Below are 25076 nucleotides of genomic sequence, written 5' to 3' on the forward strand. Positions count from 1 at the left end.
CAGTAACATTTTTTAAAAGCAGCCTTAAGCCTCAAAAAGAACGCTCTTAGTACTCTTTGTATAACATGTATCGTAAATTATCTGATATCTATATAAAGTATACATATTTTTTTAAAGATTTTTTTAAAATTTTATTTTATTTATTTGATAGAGAGACAGCCAGCAAGAGAGGGAACACAAGCAGGGGGAGTGGGAGAGGAAGAAGCAGGCTCCCAGCAGAGAAGTGTGATGCGGGGCTCCATCCCAGAACGCCGGGATCACGCCCTGAGCCCAAGGCAGATGCTTAACGACTGAGTCACCCAGGCGCCCCTACAGTATACATATTTTAAAAAGAGCAACAGCCTTAAGTGGCTTTCCATTATCAACAGGAGAAAGTCCAAGACTGTAGTGTTTCTACTGGAAGACACTATTGGACCTGACTTAATACTCAGGAAATTTATACCGGATGGAGGTGGAGGGGCAGGCACCTGAGTGACTCGGTTGAGTGTCTGAGTTTTGGTTTTGGCTCAGGTTATGATCTCAGTCCTGGGATCCAGCCCCATGCAGGCTCTGCACAGAGTCTGCTTGTCCCTCCCCGCCCCCTGCGGCACCACCACCCCACTTCCTCCCCACTCGTGCGCGCTCTCTCTCTCTCTCTCTCTCAAATAAATAAATAAAATCTTAAAAAAAAAAAAAAAACTACACCAGGGGAACAGGTATTATATTTCCTTTGTTTATATCAGAGGAGAACAGGAATCAACTAAGAAAAGTTGGGATTTGCACACACAAGTGAGAAGTATTCTCAGAAGTCAATGTTAGTCATTCTAGTAGGTGTAGAGGTTTCTCACTGTGCTTTTATTAGCATTTCCTAGTGACTAATGATGTTGAGCATCTTTTCATATGCTATTTGTATGTTTTCTTTGGTGAAAGATCTGTTTAACTCTTGTACCTTTTTTTTTTTTTTTTTAATTCAAGTAGGCTCCTTGCCCAGTGTGGAGCCCAGCATGGGGCTTAAACTCAAAACCCTGAGATTAAGACCTGAGCTGAGATCAAGAGTCAGATGCTTAACTGACTGAGCCACCCAGGCACCCCAACTCTTATACCTTTTAGAAAAGATTGGATGGTTCTTATTTTTGAATTGTAAGAGTAAGATCCAAACAACATCTATTACGTGCATTAGGTTAATAGGTTTTTAAAAAAATCTTTTAATCTATAGATTCCTCATCTCTCTATTATTTTCCTTGCATTAGGAAAACCCAGAACATGAGAAATTCTATAGGGTAAAAGGATTTTCCTAAGGACACCCCCCCACCCTGCCTAGGAAGTTGTTTGGTATGTTCTTCTGTGTTCAGTATTTTTTGTAAACTAGTTATGTAGAGTCTTCAGGTTTGATTTTTTTTTTTTTTTGGTACTAATTGATGGGGAATGACATACACACCATCAGGTGGTATATGATATGTGATCGTCTGCCTTTTTGTGATGTTAAAATTGATGAGTTTGTTAAGGGTCATCATTTGGATTCCCATTAGTGCCATTAACCTTCTACCTAATGATTTTAGCAACGTTGACAACCATTGCCTAGAGCCATTGTTTCATTAGTACTTGCAAAATGGTGATAAGGATATCACCATTTTGTCATTTCTTCTTTATTAACTAGAATACTTATAACAAGAACAATTTTGCCTTGCCAACTATTTGTTTGTTATGGGCTACTGTTTCCAAGTGATTGCAGGCTAAATGTAGGTTTGCTTGTTTTTTCCGTTTGCTTACCAGTTTTCAGAGTAATACATTTTACACCATTCTTCAGAGGTTAACAGTGAGAATGGTTTTGTTTTGTTTTGCTTTTTGAGATCATCATGAACACGTGGATTTTAGCATGCATGAATTTTAGCGCACTTGTTTCAATGCCTTGTACTAATTCTTTTTGATGCTCAAATTGTCCCATCCTTGGTTAGTGGAAACCCCTTCAGGTTGGTTCTAGAGGCTTTTTGTCTTTTTTTTTTTTTGCGGGGAGGGACAGAGGAAGAGGGAGAGAGAGAATCCTAAGTAGGCTACACGCCTAGCACGGAGCCTGACGGGGGGCTCGATCCCACAACCCTGAGATCATGACCTGAGCCAAAATGAAGAGTTGGACACTTAACCCACTGAGGCACCCATGTGCCCCAGGTTCTAGAGGCCTTTTGATGTTTGCCTTGCCTTCTGGAATAACTAGGTGTTCCAGGTTTGTAACATGTCGATTTTTTTTTTTTAATATCAAAAGCTATTTACCCATTCTAGCAAGAGCGAACACACCTAGATCTTGGTTTCTTGTGTCTAGCACTCAGATCTTGGTTTCTCATACCATTTTCTAATAAAAGGAACCACCCTCCACGGAGAAAGTGTAATTCAGGAATTGGAACAGGAAATACACATGATGAATCTGGAGCATCATGTAGTGTCAGAAAGTAAGGCGGTGCTCAGAAAGCAAAATAAATGCACATAACGATGGGGATATGTCAAAGGGAGATGGGAGCCAACTGAAAGAGCTCCCAATGGCCAAAGCTGAAAAAATTTGAGCAACGAAATAAATGAATAGTATCAGATTATAACCCAAACTATAAAGTAAATATCCATGTGTCCATTACTGATAAAAAATAACTAAATAAATAGAGAAGAATAGACCAATATCCCAGGCAGAGGAGTTATAAATAATTATGTAGATACCCCTCCCTCAAGGAGGTAGAACATAATTTACTACTCCCGAGGTGTAGGCCGCCTGTGGTCACTTCCTTCCCAAGAGTACAGTGTGGAAAGGGAGAAGAAAGAGTAACTTGACAGTGAAGAAACCTGACAAATGCTACTTCTGCAGGTGACTAAAGTTAATGTCAACATTGATAAGTCATATTGAGAGTATACACCTAGTGATGTGATGTGATGGGAAGGGCACTTCACCTGTATGGTCATCCTTCCTAAACCCTTAAGTTCAGCCTAGAATGGGAAAACATCAGACAAATCTCAGTTGAGGGGCATTTAACAGAATACCTTATGAGCCCTCCTTAAAACTGTCCAGGTTACCAAAAACAAGGAAAGTCAGAAAAACTGTCATAGTCAAGAGGATCCCAAGGAGACATGGCAATGAAATGCGGTATTCTGGATGGGATCCAGGAACAGACAAAGGACACTAGATTAAAACTAATGAAAGTTGAATAAAGTATGAACTATAGTCTGTAATGATATATCCATATTGGTCAAAGAATAGTGACAAATACACTATACTAATGTAGCATGTTAATAATTGGGGACTAGCTGCGTGGGGCATATGGGACCCCTGTGCTATCTTTGTGATGATTCTGTAAATCTAAAACTCTTCGAAAATTTAAAGTTTATTTAGAAATCTAGAAATTTGTTTACCTTTTGGCAGTAACTTCAAAAATTCATATTTATATAGTGCATCAGTGTCTTCAAACACATTTACAGTTCCTTTCTTTGAGTTTCTTCTCTAGTTTTGTAAGGGAATTCTTTTTTTATGAGCATTAAACTCATTTCTAAAAACATGTAGGACCTAGTACCACTGTTAAAACAGAACTGGGGTGGTAAAGATCAGGCTAAGAGTGATCTCTTTTGCACTGGCTGTTTTTCTTCAGTTTATGACTTCACCACCGCACAGGGGACGTGAGCACTGTGTGAAGCCTTGCCCTAGCCTGGGGAGCAGGACCATGTCTCTGCCCAGACGCCTCCCCCACCCCGCCCCATCCCAGCTGACAACCCTGAGGGGCAGGGAGGGGAGTCTGCTTTGCTGTTTATGACTCCTGCAGCAGAAGAGGTCATTCATGTGAGTGGGGAGCACTGAGGATGAGCAGCCTGACAGGAGAAACAGTCCAGAGAACCGTTAGGGATGTGCTAGTTTGTGTTGTCTGCTGGGCATCCAAGTAGAGATCTTGGAGAGGATGTGGAGTAAGGGATTGAAGGTAAGAATTTGCAGGTCATCAGTGTTGGTATTTAAAGATGAGACTAGATCACTAGGAAATCAGATAGGTTGAAGAGAGAAGGGTCGTGATGGAGCCCTGGCGCTTGCCAGCAGAGGATGGAGGAGGAAGAGCTAGCAGAGAGAAGGCTGGAAAGCGTGGTGGGAACCACAGGTCGTGGACGCTGTGAGTGCTGGCTGCTATGGCTCACAGCTGCCAACTGGTGCCCCTCCACCCCCATTCCCACCCAGCAGCCAGCAGCCAAGGACTGCCACCAGGGGAGCACAGAGGCTGCCCCTTGCCTCAAAGCAGGGCTGCCTGTGGTGCACCCTGGAGCTCTCCTGGGATCAGGTTGAGTCAACTGGTCCCCAACCAACACTCCTTCCTCCGAGCACTCAGGAGAAACCACAGTAAACCATTAAGTGCACAAGAATCCCTTTCTCAGGCTCTGACTAAAGATGCCAAGTATAGAGGGTTTATTGAGAACTGAGGAACGCACCCTAGTAAATGGTAGCTAGCTATTGCTCCTTTTCCCACAACAAAACTTCCCCTTCCAGACAGCATGGGCCTCCCTCACAGTGGATGCTCTTCCCACAGCGGGAATGCTCTTCTTGTCCCCTGCTCCTTAGGGAAAGGGTAGTGTCAGACAGGAGGTGGCTGCCTCCTCTGTCGAGGCTCAGGGAAGTGATGAGAACACAGGGGCTGGAGGAGACCAACGGAGGGTCTGGGCAGCACAGAGGAGGGAGCTCTTAGTTCTGCCTACCGGATGCGGAGACATTGTCACAGAGATGGTGACACTTGAATTGCACATTGAAGGAAATCCTGCACCAACTTCAAGCCTTACCTCGAGGTCTGTGGGGGAGAGACCCCTACTTTAGCTCTAGTGGGCTCAGCTATTTGGGTTTTACAGCCTCTTTTCAGATCCATCTAAAGGCGCAGCTGTCTTCCTACAGCGTCACGGTGGCCTCTCATCTCAGGGGTTCTCCAGGCAGGCAGCCCTGCACAGTTCACTTTTCAAGCCAGAGCAAGTTGCCAAAAAGGAATGAAGAGGAAGACACAGGAATTATGTGAATCTGCTCTAAGCTGATCACATCTTTAGGCCAGCCAGAATCAGCCACCTTCCTAATTTGTCCCCTTCTTCTGGGGCTGCAGTCTGTGTTTTCCAAGGGCACGGCTGTGCCTTCTCTCTTTCAGCCCTCACAAGGCCTTGTGTGGGGTGTGTTACAGATGCCTAGTAATGACTGCTGGATCCCCAAGACTCGGATTTCTTCTTGGAGGAAATCATGAAGGCAGGTATAGTTGGTGGAGGCATAGAGTGGAACAGAGTCATTCTTTTCCCTAAGCCCAGTGGAGGAGACTAGGGAGAAGGAAAATAAACCTTGGTACGTCTTAGCAGAGCATGAAACTAAGACGTTCCAAGCTGGAGAGACTCCAAGTCTGTGGAGATAAATAAAAACCAGAAACAAGATAAATCATTTTACACCTGTTAGATTAGAAAAAATTTAAGAGTGTGGCATTATCGAGTATAGTTAAGATACAAGGCAAAGGTAAAGTGCTGATAGGGTATAAACTGTTCTGGTCTCTTTGGGAGCTAAGCTGGTGAGGTCTGTAGAGGCAGAGCTGCCCGTGTCTTGAATCCAGGTACCCCAAACTGTGCACGGGGAAGCTCGCAGTGGCCCCTAAGCAGTATTGTTCGTAAAGGCAGGAAGGAAAAAGGGAGGCAGCCTAAATATTTATCAGGAAGAGAATGAATAAATAAATTGTGGTATATTCACACAGTGAATATAAATTATTAGAGCTTTCCATGGGGGTGAATTTCACAACGTGACACAGACTTAAAAAATACACAGTTTTTTAAAGATTATTTATTTATTTATTTGACAGAGATAGCCAGCGAGAGAGGGAACAGAAGCAGGGGGAGTGGGAGAGGAAGAAGCAGGCTCCCAGCGGAGGAGCCCGATGTGGGACTCGATCCCGGAACGCCGGGATCATGCCCTGAGCCGAAGGCAGATGCCTAACAACTGCGCCACCCAGGTGTCCCTCTATCAGGTGACCTGGTAGAGTCCTTTCTTGGTCATGCAGCCCTCCCTGATGATATAAACTCTATCCAATAAGAAGATGTGTTATTTCCCAACAAAGAGGTTTGGAAAACTTCGGGAAGAAATGTGTAACTGTGTTTCCTGTGAGGTGCTCTAGAGAAACTGGGTTTGAGATAGTCATCCCCCAGCTCATCCCCTTCAGAACCATTCAGAGGCCCTGTGGTCCCCGGATTCTAGGCTCTGACCTCAGACCTGTGTTCTCTGAATTCTTTATTGTCTCTGGTCATTTCCTTCTTGGAGTTCTTTATCAACAACTTGAACTGGATGAATGCATGAATGAGGACTGGATTTATGGACATTTAAGTGAGAGAAATAAGATTATGTGGAAATAAAAGCTGAATTTTTTTTTCCAAATATGGTCAGGGTTTCAGTGGGCTTAACAAGAAAAACTTCTCCCACTCAGAAAGAACAAAGACAACTGAATTAAAAAGGGGCAAAGGATTTGAATAGACATTTCTCCAGAAAAGATATACACATGCCCAATATACACTTGAAAAGATGCTCAACATCATTAGCCATCAGAGAAGTGCAAATCACAACCACTTCACATCCACTAGGGTGGCTGTCCTAAAGAAGACATGATAGCAGGTGTTGGAAAGAAATGTGGAGAAATTGGAACCTTCACACGCAGTGGTGCTAGTAGTATGTGTAAGGAGAACGTAAGTTGGTGCTGCCACTTTGGAAAACAGTTCCTTTAGAAGGTAAACATAGAATTATCATTCGACCCAGCAATTCCGCTCCCAGGCATATACCCAAGAAAAGAAAAACCTGTGTCCATAAAAAAATTTGTACAGGAATGTTCATAGAAATATTATTTGTAATAGTCAAATGATGGAAACAACCCAGATATTTATCAGCTGAGTGGATGGACACAGTGTGAGGTATCCACACAATGGAATATTATTTGGCCATGGAAAGGAAGTAAGTCCTGTTACATGCTTACAACATGGATAAACCTTGAAAACATTATGCTGAGTGAAAGAAGCCAGACACAGAAGGCCACATATTGTGATTCCATTTGTATGAAATTTCCAGAATAGGCAAGTCAGTAAAGACAGAAAGAAAATGAGTGATTGCCTGGGGCTGGAGGTGGGGGGTATTGAGGCGTTGATGAAGGTGTTCTAAAATTCATTGTGATGGTTGCACAGCTCTGTAGAGACAGTAAAACCATTAAATTGTACATTTTAAATGGGTGAATTGTATGGTATGTGAGTTTTGTCACAAGCTGGTACCAAAAACGAAACCTTATTTGAACTAATCTTAACTTGATTTTTTTAAAAGATTGCGTTTATTTATTTAAGAGAGAGATAGAGAGATAGAGAGCAGGAGTGGAAGGGAGTGGGGTGGGGAAAGGGAGAAGCAGGGAGCAGGGAGCCCCATGTGGAGCTCGATCCCAGGAGCCTAGGATCATGACCTAGCCGAAGGCAGATGCTTAACCGACTGAGCCACCCAAGTGCCCCTTATTTGAACCAATCTTAACATCTTATTATTGAGAGAGAATATTCTAAAATTCAACAGAAATGTGGCTAATCCTCATTCAGAAATAGTTCAGTTTAGAAAGATTTGTGGAATGCCTACTGTGTGCCTGACACAGTGCTGGGCTCCAGGAACATGAAAGCAAAGTTCTCAGGTGATGAGGAACGAGATGTTTGAGGGAGTAAATGCAGGGTGTGAACAGTGTGGAAGGTACTGGGGTAGTGGCAAGAGGGAGTGGTTGGAATGTCAGGGAAGGCCTTACCACCAGGGTCAAAGGGCAGAGGGGTATCTTAGGCCAAAGGGGCTAAGAAGTGTGTGGCGGTGGTGACTTTTTAGGTACAGAAGTGGGTGGGGAGTGCAAGCAGCAGGAGGTGGTCCTGGGAAGAGGGACTGACTTTCCAACCATTTATCTTCTATCAAAGAAGAGTAAATACTGTGCTGAACTAGTCTCTATATTCTGGAAGTTTTAGCTCACACTTGAATAACATGGAGCTCTCACTGATTAGATGTTTGCTGTGTGCCTGGAGCCACGCTAAGTTCCTATCTCAGCATATTCCTCACACACATTAGAAGGATGTGCTGCTGTGGCCTCATGGGCAGAAGACCCCAAGCCAGTCAGCAAGTTGCTCTGGTGAGTGGCAAGGCCAGGACTCCGGTCCAGAGCCTGCACGCCCCCCAGAGCACTGCCCGGCCCTTTGTGCTGCTGGGCGTCAGTCTGGGAGACCGCCGTGCATGTGGGGTTTCTTCCAGCTTCCATTTCAAGATACTTTTGCTTCTTTGTTAGAATGACTAAGTGTATCTAAAATTAATATCATTTCTAAAACTCATTTTGTTTTACTAAATGTATCTAAACTTAAGCTGGCACAATTGAACTTATTTCTGTTTCACTTAACAAAAATTACAGAATAAGAAAAACTGAACGGTGAGAATCACAGGTATTTATTACTTGAGCTATTTGTATTGAGCATTCACTCAAATTACATTCTTTGTAAATTTAGAAAAATACTTCCAAACATTGGTGATACTGGTCATTCACTGAGGTGGTTTCCCGTATATTTCTATAAAATATAATTATATTTGTTTCTCCCAACACCACTTAAAAGGTTTCTGCCTGAAAAGATGAACCTCCTTGAGATGGGTTAACTGACACTTGTTTGTTTTCCCTAAAAATAGATGGGGTGTAGGAAATGAGGTGGCTTATTTAGAGCATTAGATTACATCCCAGATAGACTTTCAGCAGACCTGCCCTATATTTTTAATGTAGATTTCTATACTTTTAATAGTCCTCAATAAGTATTTATTAATAACAACCATAAAATGATAGAATGTTCATCTAACATTGGAGAGAGTGACAGGTTGGCATTTTTTTGAATAATCAAAGACCTGCGTCAATATTTAGCTTATCTTCCTACTTTTTAGTAGAACACACCCTTCAGCTAGTGCCCGCAACACCCAAGTTCTTTTGTGCCCAGATTAAACTGGAGCCCCGTTTCCTTTCCAAAGAGAAGGGGAGCTCTGCTTTAGAATGCCTGGCAGAGGCTGAGCACCCTGCCATGTAATGTGGGCGACTGGACCCCTGGTTGGTAGTTTCTCAGCACTCTGGTATGTCCTGACGTTGCCAACTAGACTGGAAGGATTTGGAGAACAGGAAATAAGCTGCTGGGAGATAAGGCGGGCAGCTATGAGTTGTAGACGAGAGAGGAAATGAGAATTCTAATCCAGGGAAACAACATTAGCAGTTTGACTTTATTTTTAAACCAAGAATCATTGGAAAGATTTCTTTCTCTACTTTGGGGGAGCTACCCACCTACTCAGCTACACTGGTTAGAACTAACAGCGAAGGTGTGTGGATGGGGACAGCATTCCCATCCACTGCTGCATTTGCACTGATCTAGAGGTGAAACTGAGTCTGTGAACCCTTTATTTATTCAACAACTACTACCGTGGTATCGTAAGACCAAGGAATCTTTAAAGTGAAAAATAACTAAAATTTTTTTGCCTTTGCCCTTTTGTGTCTGTGTCATGCTGTGACTCCACGGCTGTTTTCATGAAGAAGAGGGGTTTTGTTACTGATCTTAACCTAATATTCAGCCGTACCTGGCAATGGATATTCAGGGCAGAAACGCAAAAGTATAGAAAATGTGACCAACCTTTATTTTCTAAAATACGACACGTCGTCATCAAATGTTATCTATAGGGAAGGTCATAGCAGACGAATGGGCTCTGTGTTAACTTAAGGAAATAATTTAAAAACTGATCAGTTGTGAATATCATGCACTTATTTGTCATATTCCATCCTGTGGTGGCCATTCTGAAGTACGTGAGTGATGGTGGGTTTTAACAATGAGTGTGTGTCTTTAAGGACCAAATTGTAGCAGCATGCACGTTTGTGGATTGCAGTGCTCGGGCCAAGTCATCGCTGGATCTGAAAGAAGTTTATGAAGTTGGCCTCGATTGACTGTTTGGAAATTCTAAACTTTATGACACATTCGGTGTCATCTAAAGACTTTTGTTGTTGATGATGTTACTGTTTTTTTTTAAAATTAGATCAGTAGTTTAAATAGAGAATTTTATTTTTATTTATTTTTTAAATAGAGAATTTAAAAAACTGGACTTAAAATGAATCTGGGTTTGTTTCCCCCCCAATCCACCTGTGTTGAGGCCCCCTTCTGTGTATGTTCACAACTCTGTAACTGTATTTAGAGCCCTAGATTACGTCTGTTGGGTGAACTGAACTCCACGAGTGCAAAGACGTCTTAATCTCTATCCTCAGCACCTACAGCTCATAGTAGGGAGGCAGCCTCAGTGTTGGCTGTCGTTAAAATGCCTTTGGGCATTGAAAATAACTTTTGGATGTAGTTTTCAATAACCTTTTATGGTTCAAAGGTATAATTGAATAAGGGTCGTAACTTCTAATTATATGTTACTCTTTGGCACAATACACTCAGAATTACTGTGTGTCAGTATTCAAAGATGAGCCTGCCTCTGTCCCTTTCCTCGGATGCACAGCTCAGCGGGGAGGCGTGCGTGTAAACCAATAGTTAGGGAGGATGGTGTAGGTGCTACACTTGCAGAGCTGTGACCAGAGTGAGGCAGCAGGTCCCGCGGAGAGAGAGCGGTTGGGGCTGCTGAGGGCGTGGTTAGCGTCTGCATCCTTGAAAGCGGACTTTGGCAGGGGAGCCATCAACGAGGTGAGATTTGTCTGGTGATTGCCGGGTCTCAAGGGATTGCAGCTCACAGCTGTTTTTGATTTTTTGCAGAGTTTTAAAAAAGAGCTACAATATCCTTACATTTCAAGGGGGTCATAGTTTCCTCTTGGATTTTATTATGCATCTTGCAACAAATGCTGGTGCCACCATGTGTGGCAGACCAAGGCTGGGGCCTGTCCAGCTCTCTGGTACCTGAAAATCAACTGAAAGACTTAAGATCAGGTGCGCCCTTGGCACAGGTTTGAGAAGCGACAGGACTTTTGTGTTAGTCTGTGGTTTGGACGCAGGTGGGCTTGAGGAGGGGTCTGGCCATTGCAGAGGTCCTTGACAATCTGTCCTTGGCCTTACTCGCTTGCTGTTTCAGAACATGGAGACACTTGACACTGGGGCTGCATGTTCATCACGGTTATGAAGTGAAGTCCTGCGGGGGGGTCGGGATTCAGATCTTTCTTATGCACAGCCGCTGTGCCCTGGCTTGTTAATGACAGTGCTTGTTTGACTGACACGCGCTAGTATACGTCTGTGCATCCGTGGACGTTCTGTCTCCCAGATGGACTTTCAGCTTCCCAAGTGTGCGGTCTGGTGTTCTCTGTCTGGGCATTGGTCATGTAGTGTCACACAGTGTGAACCTAGTAAGTACAAACCAAATGTCTGACTGAATGAATGAATTCCTCAGGATCGCCGACATAGGCCAGTCAGGTACTTGGGGAACGTTTCCCACAGTGAAGGCAGGGTATTGGTTTTGTGGTTCGTGGGCTCCCAGGACCACTTCATAGCCCTGTGTACTTACAGATTTTATTGGGCTCTGTGAGCCCTGCCCTCAGGCTCCTTGGGCATTTACCTAATCCCACAGACCACCTACTAGGGGTCCACCTCTTGGATGAGGGAGTGATAGTTGAGAAAGATGAGAGTGATTTGTCTAGGATCAGAATTTTTCAAATTAAAAAATTAAGTTGTTATACTCACAAATTTTGAAGCATATAATTTCTTCATATTTCCTCTGCGGTAAGTACTAAATAGCTTAGACATACGTATCAACTGTATTTTTTCTAAGTTGTTTAGATGCTGAACTGTTCCTGCACTTGTGAGAGGCAGGGCTTCCTCTCTTTTTTTGGCAATGAGCATTTTTGTGCCACAGTTTATTGTTTGCTTAGGTGTCTGCCATTTGTCAGGAGGCCTTGTCATGGGGTTCTAGTTCCCTGTGATTCTGCCACCTGTGGGTTGTGCCCTGTCCCCTCTGCTAATCCCCACACCTGCCCTCAGCCATTCATTCCCTTTGACAATGCCTTCTGTTTAGTTCTGAACTCTCATCTTTTCAGAGACATACTCCTGGCCCACTGCTTCATTCCCTGTGGTAAATATCTTCTTGGTTATTTTCTAGGTTGTGCTGGTGAGGTGGAATGAGCCATACCAGAAGCTGGCCACGTGTGACGCAGATGGAGGGATATTTGTGTGGATTCAGTACGAAGGGAGGTGGTCTGTGGAATTAGTCAACGACCGAGGGGCTCAGGTGAGTGGGCAGGAGTCTCTTCCAGTGAGACATTGCTGGAGAGAGAATGCAGAGCACGTATTCCAGGGCAAATGGAAGGTCCTTCCAGAAACAGGTGGAGTAGAAATAAATAAAAGTAGAATCCTGCTTTTCAATCCTCTTGAATATATCACTTGGTAAAAAGGGAAAGATCATACTTCTCTATTCAACTATTCTGCTGTTGTGAGAACTCTCCAAGTTTAAAGCTTTAATTAAATCTGTGAAATCATTTTTTACCATTCATTGTTGTGATTACATGTTAAATTTGGATCCTCTGAAGTGCTTATGGCATATCACTTTTTTGCTCCCTTTGAAAGGTACTTTCCCTGAGTTGTAATCTTCATAGTTCTCTCGCAGGGAGCTCCACACGAACTGTTCCCACAACCTACTCGTCAAGCTGAGTTTTTAACACTCTCTTCTGTCAGGTTTCAATTAGCGTGGCCACCTGTTGTCATCCCTCCGCTCTTCCTTTCTGATACAAATTTGTCTCTGCTCTGAGGAAAACAGGCGCTCAGGGACTCCCTGCTGAGCTATGCTATTTTTAAACCTGCTCCAGAGATTCTTCTGGTTTATGGTACAGATCTGGCTCTTCCCTCCTCCCCCTGTGACGATGGGCTGTATGGAGCTCCTCCTCTCATCTCCTATACTTAGGGACACAGGTCCCATCCCAGGGATTTGACAGAACTCTGGCTTCAGAACCAAGTCCTCAGGGGACTTTTTTCCGTGAGGGCTGTCTTAGACTGTTTTACCACTCCAGGGATGGTTTTCCTGTGTCTGCCTTTCTATACATTTCTCAGGAAATGGATTCTCACCCTCTTTTCTGCCATCTGTTGCTTAAATAAGCTATGAGCTCTCCAAGGTTAAAGATACAACCAGTGAAGTGACACAGAATTGCAAGGAACAAAGATACCATTAGCAGTCCCTATTACACTAAGGGCTTTTGCAAGTTGTCATCACAGAAGTATCTACCTCTAGGTAAAATAGAACATTTTCTTTTGTGTGAGTTCATGTATTTGGTAGAGTAAATGTGATAATTTTGACTGACTCTGAAAAGGCCTCATCTGTTTCCTGTATACCCCCATGGAGTGAGAAGAGGAAGAGATAGAACCTACCCTGTTGACTACTAGTCAGCTGTCTTGAAATAGAGCCACAGATGTGGAGATCCCCATGACCATGAGAAGTTCATGCTGCCTGGAGGGTAGACACCACTGTGTTCAAGAGCATGAGCTCCGGAGTCAGACCACACTCCGTGATTTCTTAATAGAAGATACTTATTCTCTGTGCCTCAGTCTTCTTATCTGTAGTATAGGGACTCTGAGGCTACCTGCCTCAGAGGATCACTAGGATGATTAAATAAGATTAAGTGTAGAAAGTACTTTGGACACTGTACATGAGAGCAGTCACCACGTATTGCTCTAGTGCCTGTAGTATTACGAGGCACTACGACCTTGTACCCCTGACCCCAGAATGTACCTGCCCTTAAATAGCAGCCATAATGTTTGGGCGCCTGGGTGGCTCAGTTGGTTGTGCATCTGACTCTTGGTTTTGGCTCAGGTTGTGGTCTCAGGGTTGGGAGGCTGGGCTACGCATTGGGCTCTGTGCTCACTGGGGAGTCTGCTGAGATTCTCTCCCTCTGCTCCTCCCCCAACTTGCATTCATGTGCACACTCTCTCTCTCTTTCTCTCTCTCTAAAATAAATAAAATCTTTAAAAGAAATAGTAGTCATAATGTCATCACCAAGATTATCTTCAGGCCTTGAGGCAGCAACACTTTGTGGCTTTCTGTGAAGTGGAGACTTCTCTGAATTCGTCTGTAAGGGTCTCTAAAATGCTCTAATTCTTCCATCCACCAGAGTGTGAACTCACTTCCATAGGTCCAGTGATTGAGTCAGACGTGTCTTCCGACTTAGGACGACTAAAGGTCTCTGAAGCATTGCTCTGAGAAAGACCACAAAGAGGAGCTAGGACAAACTCCGACTAAGTGCTTGTCATTTTCATGTGTTGTCTCTCAGTCCCCACAGGAACCCTAATGGGCAGGTGCCATTCTCAGTTAATGGAAGGAACAAACCCTGGTCAGGGAGGCTGAGTAAGTTGCCCAGGGAACTTCTTGGGTGGTAGAGCAGAATTTGAGGCCAGGTTTGAGTCCAGAACACTCTGTCACATTGTCCTCTTCCCAGACAAGACACTTTTTTTTCTTTTAGCAGAAATGCATGTATTCATAGTATATCCAGAAGAGCTCAGACTTCAGTACTGTTGGAGAGGCCAGCCCCACCAGCCAAGTGTTGCCACCACCACCCTGTTTTCTCCTGACAGCAGCCTGTCTGAGGATGGAACCTTCTGTCGTCTCCATATAGCAGCTGTGTGGTTTCCACTATCACCATATCCCTTAGCTTTTCTTTTCATTGAGAATTTGGCACAAAAAAGCATTTTAGAAACAAGAAAGAGAGGATGAATTCAGACCTGGAAGTGAATGAACTTACATGGACCATAGAACACCTGGTAGCACCTAGAATCTCACAAATGCCTATCCCTGCCATGTTCAAAACAGTAATCACTGTATCTGTGGTCTCCTCTAGATTGTCATATAATTTTGAGTTGTTGGAACTCTGATTCTGCACACCTGAAGCCCATTGAGCAGTTGTCGGCAGTAACCACGTCTTTCGCAGGAGGGTTTGGTTGCTTAGAGTTGTGTTGGCATCAGAGCTTACCTGACTAAAGAAACGTCATGCCCTGGAGAAGATGACTCATTGGTTGAAGAAGTAGTGGCTGTCTGTGCCCCTGAAACAGTACCTGGTAGGAGCAAGGACAGTTTTGTGGCTTGGACGAGGAGGATTCTTAGAATCTACTCAGAGAAAAATAATACTTTTTAGAGGAAGTGACAGGTGATCCGTGTTACCCAGCATGACTTGCACTGTCAGAAAAGGAATCAAACATTTGGCCAAAGCTAAGTGATGCTTTAACGGTTTCTTTTTCGGGAAATGATTATTTCAAAAGTGAGTCTGGAACAGTGCATGCGTTATTGTGTAAGATTAGTCACCAAGGATGGTTGTGCCCCGCACCGGCATTGGCCGTTGTGATGAACGCTGCCTCGGGCCGAGGTCTGACAAGGCTGGTGCTCAGACGCAATTAATCCACGTCTGACACCATGCTCAGTGAGGCAGGAGCACACAGCCTCTGCCACTGAAAGGGCTTCCTGCTTATTTTCTTTACAGCACCGGTTATCAGTTCCTTGTTCTTGTTTTTCCAGTTGTCGTATATTCTTATCACTCTGCGCTGACCTAATTTAATAAACCCAGTGAGTTCATGGAAACATCCTTTGTTATCATTTTCTCTGACTGCATGACTGGTGGTGTCTTGGGGAAGCTTCTTTTTACTGGCCATACCGTTCCACCCTCTCACCCTCTACTAGCATGTTTTTCTTTTTAGTACAAATCTCTTCCAAGATAAATGGGTTAGAATGCATGTAAATAAGTAGCATTACTTTTGCAAAATGAAAAGACTTTAAATTTTATTGCAGAATTAATGTGTTATGTCTAAAAAATGTTTTTAAGTTTCTTAAGAAAAACTAAATAGTGTAATTAGTTGAAACATAGGGTCAGAAAAACCAAGGCTTTGAGTTTACCCTACTAAGCAAACAACTTTTTTCTGTAACCTCAGACCAGCTGTTGAAGAGCTATGTGACAAATCTGTGCCATTGTCACGGTGGAGACATGCTAACCACTGAATACAAACCTGTAACCCCTGCTGGGAAAACAGCAAATGTTCATGTCCTTTTGGTATTTGTCCATTTAGTTTATTTTTATCTGAAATGTGATATATCCAGTAATGTCACCGATTTTAAAGAAAGTTAAACATTTACAAGTAAAAGCAACCTAAAACAGTTTTATGAATGAAAAGGTAGGCATAACTATAGAGATTACCAGGTAATCAAAGGTAATTAAAAGGTAATTCAGTGGGGGAAACAATAGCCTTTTTTTATTGAGATGTAATTGATACATAACATTATATTAGTTTCAGGTGTACAGCATAATGATTTGCTATTTGTACATACAGTTGACCCTTGAACAGCTGCAGTTTGAACTGCACGGGTCCAATTACACATGGGTTTTTTCCAACAAATACAGTACAGATAGAAGGGGGGTCAAGCTAAGATGGTGGCGTAGTAGGAGGACCCTAGGCTTGCCTTGTCCCTCGAACACAGCTAAATAATTACCATTCAAATTATTTTGAATACCCAAGAAATCAGCCTGAGAACTGACAGAACAAACTGTACAACTGAAGGGAGAAAAGAGGCCACATCAAGGAAGATAGACGTGTGGAGATGTGGTTTGGAGGAGGAACAGATTGCTGGTGCTGTGGAAGGGAGGGAGCCCTGGTCACAGAGAAAGGTGGGAGAGAGGAGAGTGCATGGGATTGTACAAAGAGAATGCTTCCCCAAAGCCATTGGCTGGGAAAATGAGAAAGTCTGATTTTCATGATTTTTTGCAATTAATGGGGCTCAAAGACTGGAGTTTTAGAGGTCATGGCATGGCTGGCATAGAGCCCTGAGGGTGATGCCCTACTCCTGGAGAGAAGGCAGGCAGGTAACCCGAGGCAGATGGCAGGATCTGAGGCTCACCTAAGACACACAGGGAGAGACTGTTCTCTCTTCTTAGAGTGCCTCTGTGAGAGGTGGCATTGCCTCTCTGGGGACAAAAAGAGCCAGTGGTTGCCATTTTCCTCCCCTGCCCCTCAGCATAGGTTCAGAGACACCTCCTGAGGCTAACCTGGACACTGGCTCTTTAGCCTGCTTTGCTCCAGATGCCTTGGCCTGCCCTGCCCTCCCCACCCGCTCTGGTGTGACTGCCTTTCTGGGTCAAACCCGCATCATCCCAGCACAGTGAGACCCTCCACCAGAAGACCAGTGCAGGTCCCCATTACACCAGGTCCCTAAAGTTTGGAGTTTTAAAAGTCAGCCAGCTTGACTGGAATAGAGCCCAAAGTGCACTACGCTGCTCTAGGCAGGCAGGCAGGCATCCCAGAGACAGTGTGAAAACAGCGATATGAAAAACATGGACACATGAGAGAAAATTATTTGCTGTTCTGGGAGGATTTCCCTGAGAGCAGCAAGTACAGACTCCCCTCTCCCAGGACAAAGCAGGTGGCTGGTGCCATTCCCCTCTCCTGCCCCCTGCATAAATGAACCTCAGTAAACAGCACAGTGCCAACACTGGCTGACTAACCTGCTAACGCCAAGCCCTGCCCCCCGCCCCCACCCTTCCACTGTGATGGTACTGCTTTTCTTGGCCAAGTGTGCCTAATGACCAGCACAGTGGGCCGCTTCTCCAGAAGACCAGCAGAAACCCCGACACACACCATGTCTACCAATCGTAGAGTTCTGGAAGGCTTCTTTTCTATTGGAAGTAGCATCTGGTCTCATTTAACAAGCAGACCAGAGTACACCTACTTAAAACTCACCACACTCTGGCCAAAGTCCGAACACTGTCCATTGCAGACAAGGAGAACCTCTGTAGATGACTGACCTGAGGGATAGAGCAGCCAAACACAGCAGCAGAGCGCATACAGCACACACCAGAGACACTTCCCGAAGCACCAGGCCCTGGACATTATATAACCTCTTCTTCATAAAGCCATTACTCTCAGGAGCAGGAAACGTAACAGGATTTTCTAACACAGAGCAGAAGACAGAGACCTAGACAAAATGCCAGGATGGAGGACTTCATCCCAAAAGAAAGAACAAGAAAATGTCATGGCCAGAGATCTAATCAAAACAGATTTAAGGAATATGCCTAATGCAGAATTTAAAGCAACAGTCATAAAGATACTGGGCTTGAGAAAAGCTTGGACGACCTCAGGGAGACCCTTACCACAGAGATAAAAGAGCTAAAAAACAAGCAGAAATGAGAAATGCAGTATCTGAGATTCTGAACCAACTGGATGTCATGACCACAAGGAAGGAAGAAGTAGAGAGACAAATAAGTGACATAGAAGATAGAATTACGGAAAATAATGAAGCTGAGCAAAAGAAAAATTATGGATCACAAGAGTAGACTTGGGGAACTCAGTGATTCCGTCTAACCTAATAACATTCATGTCATAGGAGTCCCAGAAGAAGGAGAGAGAGAAAAGGGGGCAGAAGGTTTATTGGAGGAAATCATAGCTGAAAATTTAATCTGGGGAAGGAAACAGACGTCCAAATCCAGGAGGCATAGAGAACTCCCATCAAAATCAACAAAAGCAGGCCAACACCAAGACATATTATAGTTAAATTTGCAAAATATAGTGATAAAGAAAAAAACCTAAAAAGCAGCAAGATGAAAGAAATCCCTGACAAGGAAAGACCAATAAGGGTAGCAGCAGATCTCTCCACAGAAACTTTGCAGGCCAGAGCAGAGTGGCATGATATATTCAACCTGCTAAATGGGAAAAATCTCAATCCACCAAGACTATCATTCAGAATAGAAGGACAGATAAAGAGTTTCCAGGACAAACAAAAACTAAAGGCGTTTGTGACCACTAAACCAACCCTGCAAAAAATATGAAAAGGGGACTCCTTGAGGGGGAAAGAAAGACCAAAAGTGACAAAGACTAGAAAGGATCGGAGAAAAATCTTCAGAAACAACAACAACAAAAAACAAGTAATAAAATAGCACTAAATACATATCTGTTGATAATTATGCTGAATGTAAATGGACTAAATGCTCCAATCAAAAGACACAGGGTATCACAATGCATAAAAAAATAAGACCCATCTATATGCTACCTACAAGAGATTCATTTTAGGGCACCTGGGTGGCTCAGTTGCTTGAACGACTGCCTTTGGCTCAGGTCATGATCCTGGAGTCCCAGGATCGAGTCCCTCATTGGGTTCCCTGCTTAGCACGGAATCTGCTTCTCCCTCTGACCCTCCCCCATCTCATGTTCTGTCTTTCTCATTCTCTCTCTCTCTCAAATAAATAAATAAAATCTTAAAAAAAAAAAGATTCATTTTAGACCTGAAGATACTTGCAGGTTGAAAGTGAGGGGATGGGGAAATACTTATCATGCAAGTAGGAGTCAGAAGAAAGCCAGAGTAGCAATACTTACATCAAACAAACTAGATTTTAAACCAGAGCCTGTAACAAGAGATGAAGAAGGGTGCTATATCACAATAAAGGGGACTATCCAACAAGAAGACCTAATAATTGTAAATATTTATGCCCCCAACTTGGAAGCATCCAAATATATATAAAACAATAACAAACGTAAAGGAACTCATTAATAATAATACAATAATAGTAGGGGACTTTAATGACCCATTTACATCAATGGACAGATCACCTAAGCAGAAAAACAAGGAAGCAGTGGTTTGGAATGACACACTGGATGAGATGGGCTTAACAGATATCGTCAGAACATTTCTTCCTAAAACAGCAGAGTATACATTCTTTTCAAGTGTACATGGGATATCCTCCAGAGTAGATCACATACCAGGTCACAAATCAGGCCTCAGCAGGTACAGGTACAAAAGGATTGTGATCATATCATGCATATTTTCTGACCACAACGCTATGAAACTTGAAGTCAGCCACAAGAAAAAATTTGGAAAGACCACAAATTCATGGAGGTTGAACAACATGCTACTAAAAAATGAATGAGTCAACCAGGAAATTAAAGAAGAAATTTAAAAAATACATAGAAACAAATGAAAATGAAACATGGTGGTTCAAAACCTTTGGGATGCAGCAAAAGCAGTCCTAAGAGGGAACTATATAGCAATATAGGCTTACCTCAAGAAGCAAGAAAAATCTCAAATAAGCAACCTAACCTTACACGTAAAGGAGCTAGAAAAAGAAAAACAAATGAAACCTAAAGCTGTCAGAGGGAAATAATAAAGACTAGAGCAGAAATAAATGATATCAAGTAAATGATATCAAAAAACAGTGGAATAAAGCAATGAAACCAGGAGCTTGTTCTTTGAAAAAATTAATAAAATTGATAAACCACTAGCCAGACATACAAAAAGAAAAGAGGAAGGACCCAAATAAATAAAATCACAAATGAGAGAAGACAAATAAAAACTAACACCACAGAAATACAAACAGTTTTAAGAGAATACAATGAAAAATCAGATGCCAACAAATTGGACAATCTGGAAGAAATGGATAAATTTCTGGAAACACATAGACCACCAAAACTGAAACAGGAAGAAATAGAAAACTTAGACTGAGAACCAGCAAAGAAATAGAACCTGTAATCAAAAATCTCCCAACAAAACAAAAGTCCAGGGGCAGATGGCTTCACAGGGGAATTCTACCAAACATTTAAAGAAGAGTTAATACCTGTTCTGCTCAAACTTTTCCAGAAAATAGAAATGGAAGGAAAGCTTCCAAACTCATTCTATGAGACCAGCATTACCCTGATTCCCAAACCAGACAAAGATTCCACTAAAAAAGTGAACTACAGGCCAATATCCCTAATGAACACAGATGCAAAAATTCTCAACAAATTAAATCAGACAGTACATTAAAAGAATCATTTCCTCAAAATCAAGTAGGATTTATTCCTGGACTGCCAGGGTGGTTCAGTACTCGCAAATCAATCAATGTGATACACCACATTAATAATAGAAAGGATAAGAACCTTATGATCGTCTCAATAAATGTAGAAGAAGCATTTGACAAAGTACAACATCCATTCGTAATAACAAGCCCTCAACAAAGTAGGGATTGAGGGAAGATACCTCAACCTCGTAAAGGCCATGTACGAAAAACCCACAGCTAATATCTTCGTCAGTGGTGAAAAACTGAGAGCATTTCCTCTGCAGTCACAAACAAGACAGGGATGTCCACTCTCACCAGTGTTATTTCACATAGTACTAGAAGTCCTAGCCACAGTAATCAGACAACAAAAAGAAATAAAAGGCATCCAAACTGGCAAGGAAGAGGTCAAGCTTTCACTATTTGCAAACAAGATGCTACTCTATATAGAAAACACAAAGGACTCCCCCGCCCCCAAATTTGCTAGAACTGATACATGAATTCAGTAAAGTTGCAGGATACAAAATCAACATACAGAAATCTGGTGCATTTCTATACTACAGTAATGAAGCAGCAGAAAGAGAAGTCAAGGAATTGATCCCATTTATAATTGCACCCAAACCCATAACATACTTAGGAATAAAGTTAACCAAAGAACTAAAAGATCTGTGTACTCTGAAAATTATAAAACACCGATGAAAGAAAGTGAAGAGGACACAAAGAAATGGAAAACATTCCATGCTCATGGATCAGAACAAATACTGTTACAATGTCTATACCACCCAAAACAATCGACACATTTAATGCAATCCCTATCAAAATACCACCAGCATTTTTCACAGAGCTAGAACAAACAATCCTAAAATTTGTATGGAACCACAAAAGACCCTGAATGGCCAAAGCAGTCTTGAAAAAGAAAAGCAAAGCTGGAGGCATCACAATTCCAGACTTCAAGTTATATTACAAAGCTGTAGTGATCAAGACAGTATGGTACTGGCACAGAAACAGACACATAGATCAGTGGAACAGAATAAAAGTCCCAGAAATGAACCCACAACTATATGGTTAACTAATCTTTGATGAAGCAGTAAAGAATATCCAGGAAAGAAAAAAGACCGTCTCTTCAACAAATGGTGTTGGAAAAACTGGACAGCTACATGCAAAAGAATGAAACGAAACTACTTTCTTATACCATACACAAAAATAAATTCAAAATGGATGAAAGACCTAAATGTGAGACAGGAAACCATCAAGATCTTAGAGGAGAAGACAGGCAGTAACCTCTTTGACATCGGCCATAGAAACTTCTTATACATACATCTGCTGAGGCAAGGGAAACAAAAGCAAAAATAAACTGTTGGGACTTTATCAAGATAAAAAAACTTATGCACAGCAGAGGAAACAATCAACAAAACTAAAAGGCATCCTTCAGAATGGGAAAAGATAATTTGCAAATGATATATGTGACAAAGGGTTAGTATCCAGAATTTATAAAGAACTTATAAAATTCAACACCCCCAAAAACAAATAATCAAGTTTAAAAATGGGCAGAAGATACGAATAGACATTTTTCCAAAGAAGACATACAGATAGCTAACAGACACATGAAAAGATGCTCAACATCACTCATCATCAGGGAACTACAAATCAAAACTGCAATGAGACATCACCTCACACCTGTCAGAATGGCTACACTTAACACAGGAAACAACAGATGTTGGGGAGGATGCAGAGAAAGGGGAACACTTTTGCACAACTGGCAGGAANCAAACTGGTACAGACACCCTGGAAAACAGTGTGGAGGTTCCTCAAGATGTGGACATAATATATACATCTGTATGAATATTCATACACATAACATGAATGATGAATGAATGAATAGATACACATAGCAAGGGATTTGAACAGGCATGTCCCAAGAGATGATGTGCAAATGATCAATAAGCATGTGAAATGATGCTCAACATGGCTACATTGGAGAAATGCAAATTAAGGGCACAGTGTTCTATCACTACATACCTACTAGAATAGCTAAAATAAAAGAAACTGACAACACCAAGTGTTGATGAGGAGTGGACCTGCTGGTACGCTCATATGCTGCTGCTGGGAGTATAAAATGGCATAACCACTTTGGAAAATAGTTTGGTGATTTCTTATGCAGTTAAACATACACTTACCATATGATCCAGCAATTAATTCCACTCTTAGGTATTTATTTACTCAAGAGAAATGAAACCATGTGTCTACAAAAAGTCTTGCATGTGAATGTTCATAGCAATTTTACATTGGCCAAATACTGGCGATAACCTAAATGCCTGGCAATTTGGGTGGATAAATAAATTGTGATATATTTGTATAATGGAATACTACTCATCTGTGAAAAGGAATGAACTGCTAATGCACACAAGAATTTAGAATACTCTCAAACCGTTGTACTGAGTAAAAGCAGCCATACACAAAAGTGAACATATTTTACAGTTCTATTCATGTAAAATTCAAGAATAAGCAGTTAGTGAGAGAAATTAGATCACTGGTTGCCTTGGACCAAGGGTGAGGGTAGGGGATTGACTTCTGAGGGGGAACTTTATTTTAATTTATGTGAATTATACCTCAGTAAAGTTGATTTTTAAAAAGATAGTAAATACTATCAGCAAGTACTTGGCAACAGTTTGGAAAACTTAACATAAACTGGAAATTTAAAAAAAGAATAATAGAATTGACTCAAGAAGAAATAAAAAGCTTTAAAGTTTGGCTAGTACAAACACTATTAAGTAAATCAAAGCAATGGTTAAAAATCTTCCCATAAAAAAATTCAGAGCCAGATGGTTTTATAGGCATGTTATACCAGACTTTCAAGCAACAGGTCATCCCATTTTATACAAATTCTTCCAGGCAATGGAACAAGAGGAAGTATTCTCCAGCGCATTCTGAGAGGTCAACATAACCTTGATAAATCCAGACAAAGACATTACAAAAAAAGAAATCATAAGTTTATGTCACTCACAAATACAGCTGTAGAAGTTGTAAACTCATTAGTAAACCAACTTCAACTGTGTCTGTAAAAGGCAGTCTTCACCTCCAGGTTGGGCTGCTTCTAGGCATGCAAGGGTAGTATAATTTGAGGAGATCCATAGAAGTAATTCACTACAATAATAGAAGATTTTAAAAATGTAGTTCCTTGAATAAATGCAATAAACGCATTTGATAAGAATGTGTGATTTTTCCAGTTAAATTTTTTTTATTTTAATTAAGGGAATATTGTTAGCAAGATTGAGATAGTTGTATAATGAGAAACTGAGAACTTGACTATTTTGATAAGTGACCCAGAGACACTAATGGAGAATCTGTTACTATAGGTGGGAGGCCATAGAACAATGACAAAAAGCAAGGACACTGGATCATTCTTGGTGAGCCGTTCACCAGATATGTGTGATCAAGGATAAGTTACTTATCCCCTCCGTGTCTGTTTTCTTCATAAAATGGGCATGATAACAAGGCTTAAAGAATTAATATGTGTGAAGCACTTAACACTGCACTGACACTTGCTTTTCAAATGATATCTTTTATATTATATATTAGTGTTATAATACATATGATATATTTTATATATTTTCTTTAAGGCCATCTGACTCTTAGCCAAAGGCTAGGTAATGACTGTAGCCTTTGATAAAAGTGCTTTCCCTTTCAGATGACAAATTGACACCTTTTGTCTATGTGTGTCTCAAAGGTGAGTGATTTCACATGGAGCCATGATGGGACTCAAGCACTTATTTCATATCGAGATGGGTTTGTCCTGGTCGGTTCTGTCAGCGGACAAAGACACTGGTCATCTGAGATCAACTTGGAAAGTCAAATCACATGTGGCATATGGACTCCTGATGACCAACAGGTAAAGCCTCTTGAATAATGAATAAATGAATAAAGCCCCTTGAATACTGAGTAGTGTAATGTTAAAACCATGTGAGCTGAGGAGGAAGTGAATTGTGTACATTCACACAGGGAACAGGTGGGGGAGGGGGAAGCCGGCTCAGAAGCCTCTAAGAGAATCACAGAATTGAAGAACAATGAATATGTCCAGGTAAAAAATTAAAACAAAAACTTTACGTGAACCATAGATTGGAGAAATTTTATTTCCCATCAATATGTTAAACATTGAGTTAACATTTTAACTATAGAAAATATTCATACAAAGATACTTTTAAGTCTACATAAATAGTTGGTAAATGAATAATGGACATAAAGGTTCACCAAAGAAGTTCAACTGGTCAGTATTCATATGGTGGAAAAGTATGCATTTTTCAGGAGAAAAATGCAAAATAACAT

At 41.8% G+C, this 25076-nt stretch overlaps 1 protein-coding gene across 1 annotated transcript in view; it reads left to right on the forward strand.

The window, feature by feature from the left end:
- TULP4 (TUB like protein 4) overlaps positions 1–25076 on the forward strand; it is a 191699-nt gene that overhangs the window by 97552 nt on the left and 69071 nt on the right. The window contains exons 4-5 of the mRNA XM_040628010.1: positions 12089–12217; positions 24481–24642. Of these exons, the coding sequence (XP_040483944.1) occupies positions 12089–12217; positions 24481–24642 (291 nt within the window). The remainder of the gene's footprint in view (positions 1–12088; positions 12218–24480; positions 24643–25076) is intronic.

The sequence above is a fragment of the Ursus maritimus genome, unplaced genomic scaffold (assembly GCF_017311325.1).
Source record: "Ursus maritimus isolate PB19 unplaced genomic scaffold, ASM1731132v1 scaffold_13, whole genome shotgun sequence".
NCBI lineage: Eukaryota > Metazoa > Chordata > Mammalia > Carnivora > Ursidae > Ursus > Ursus maritimus.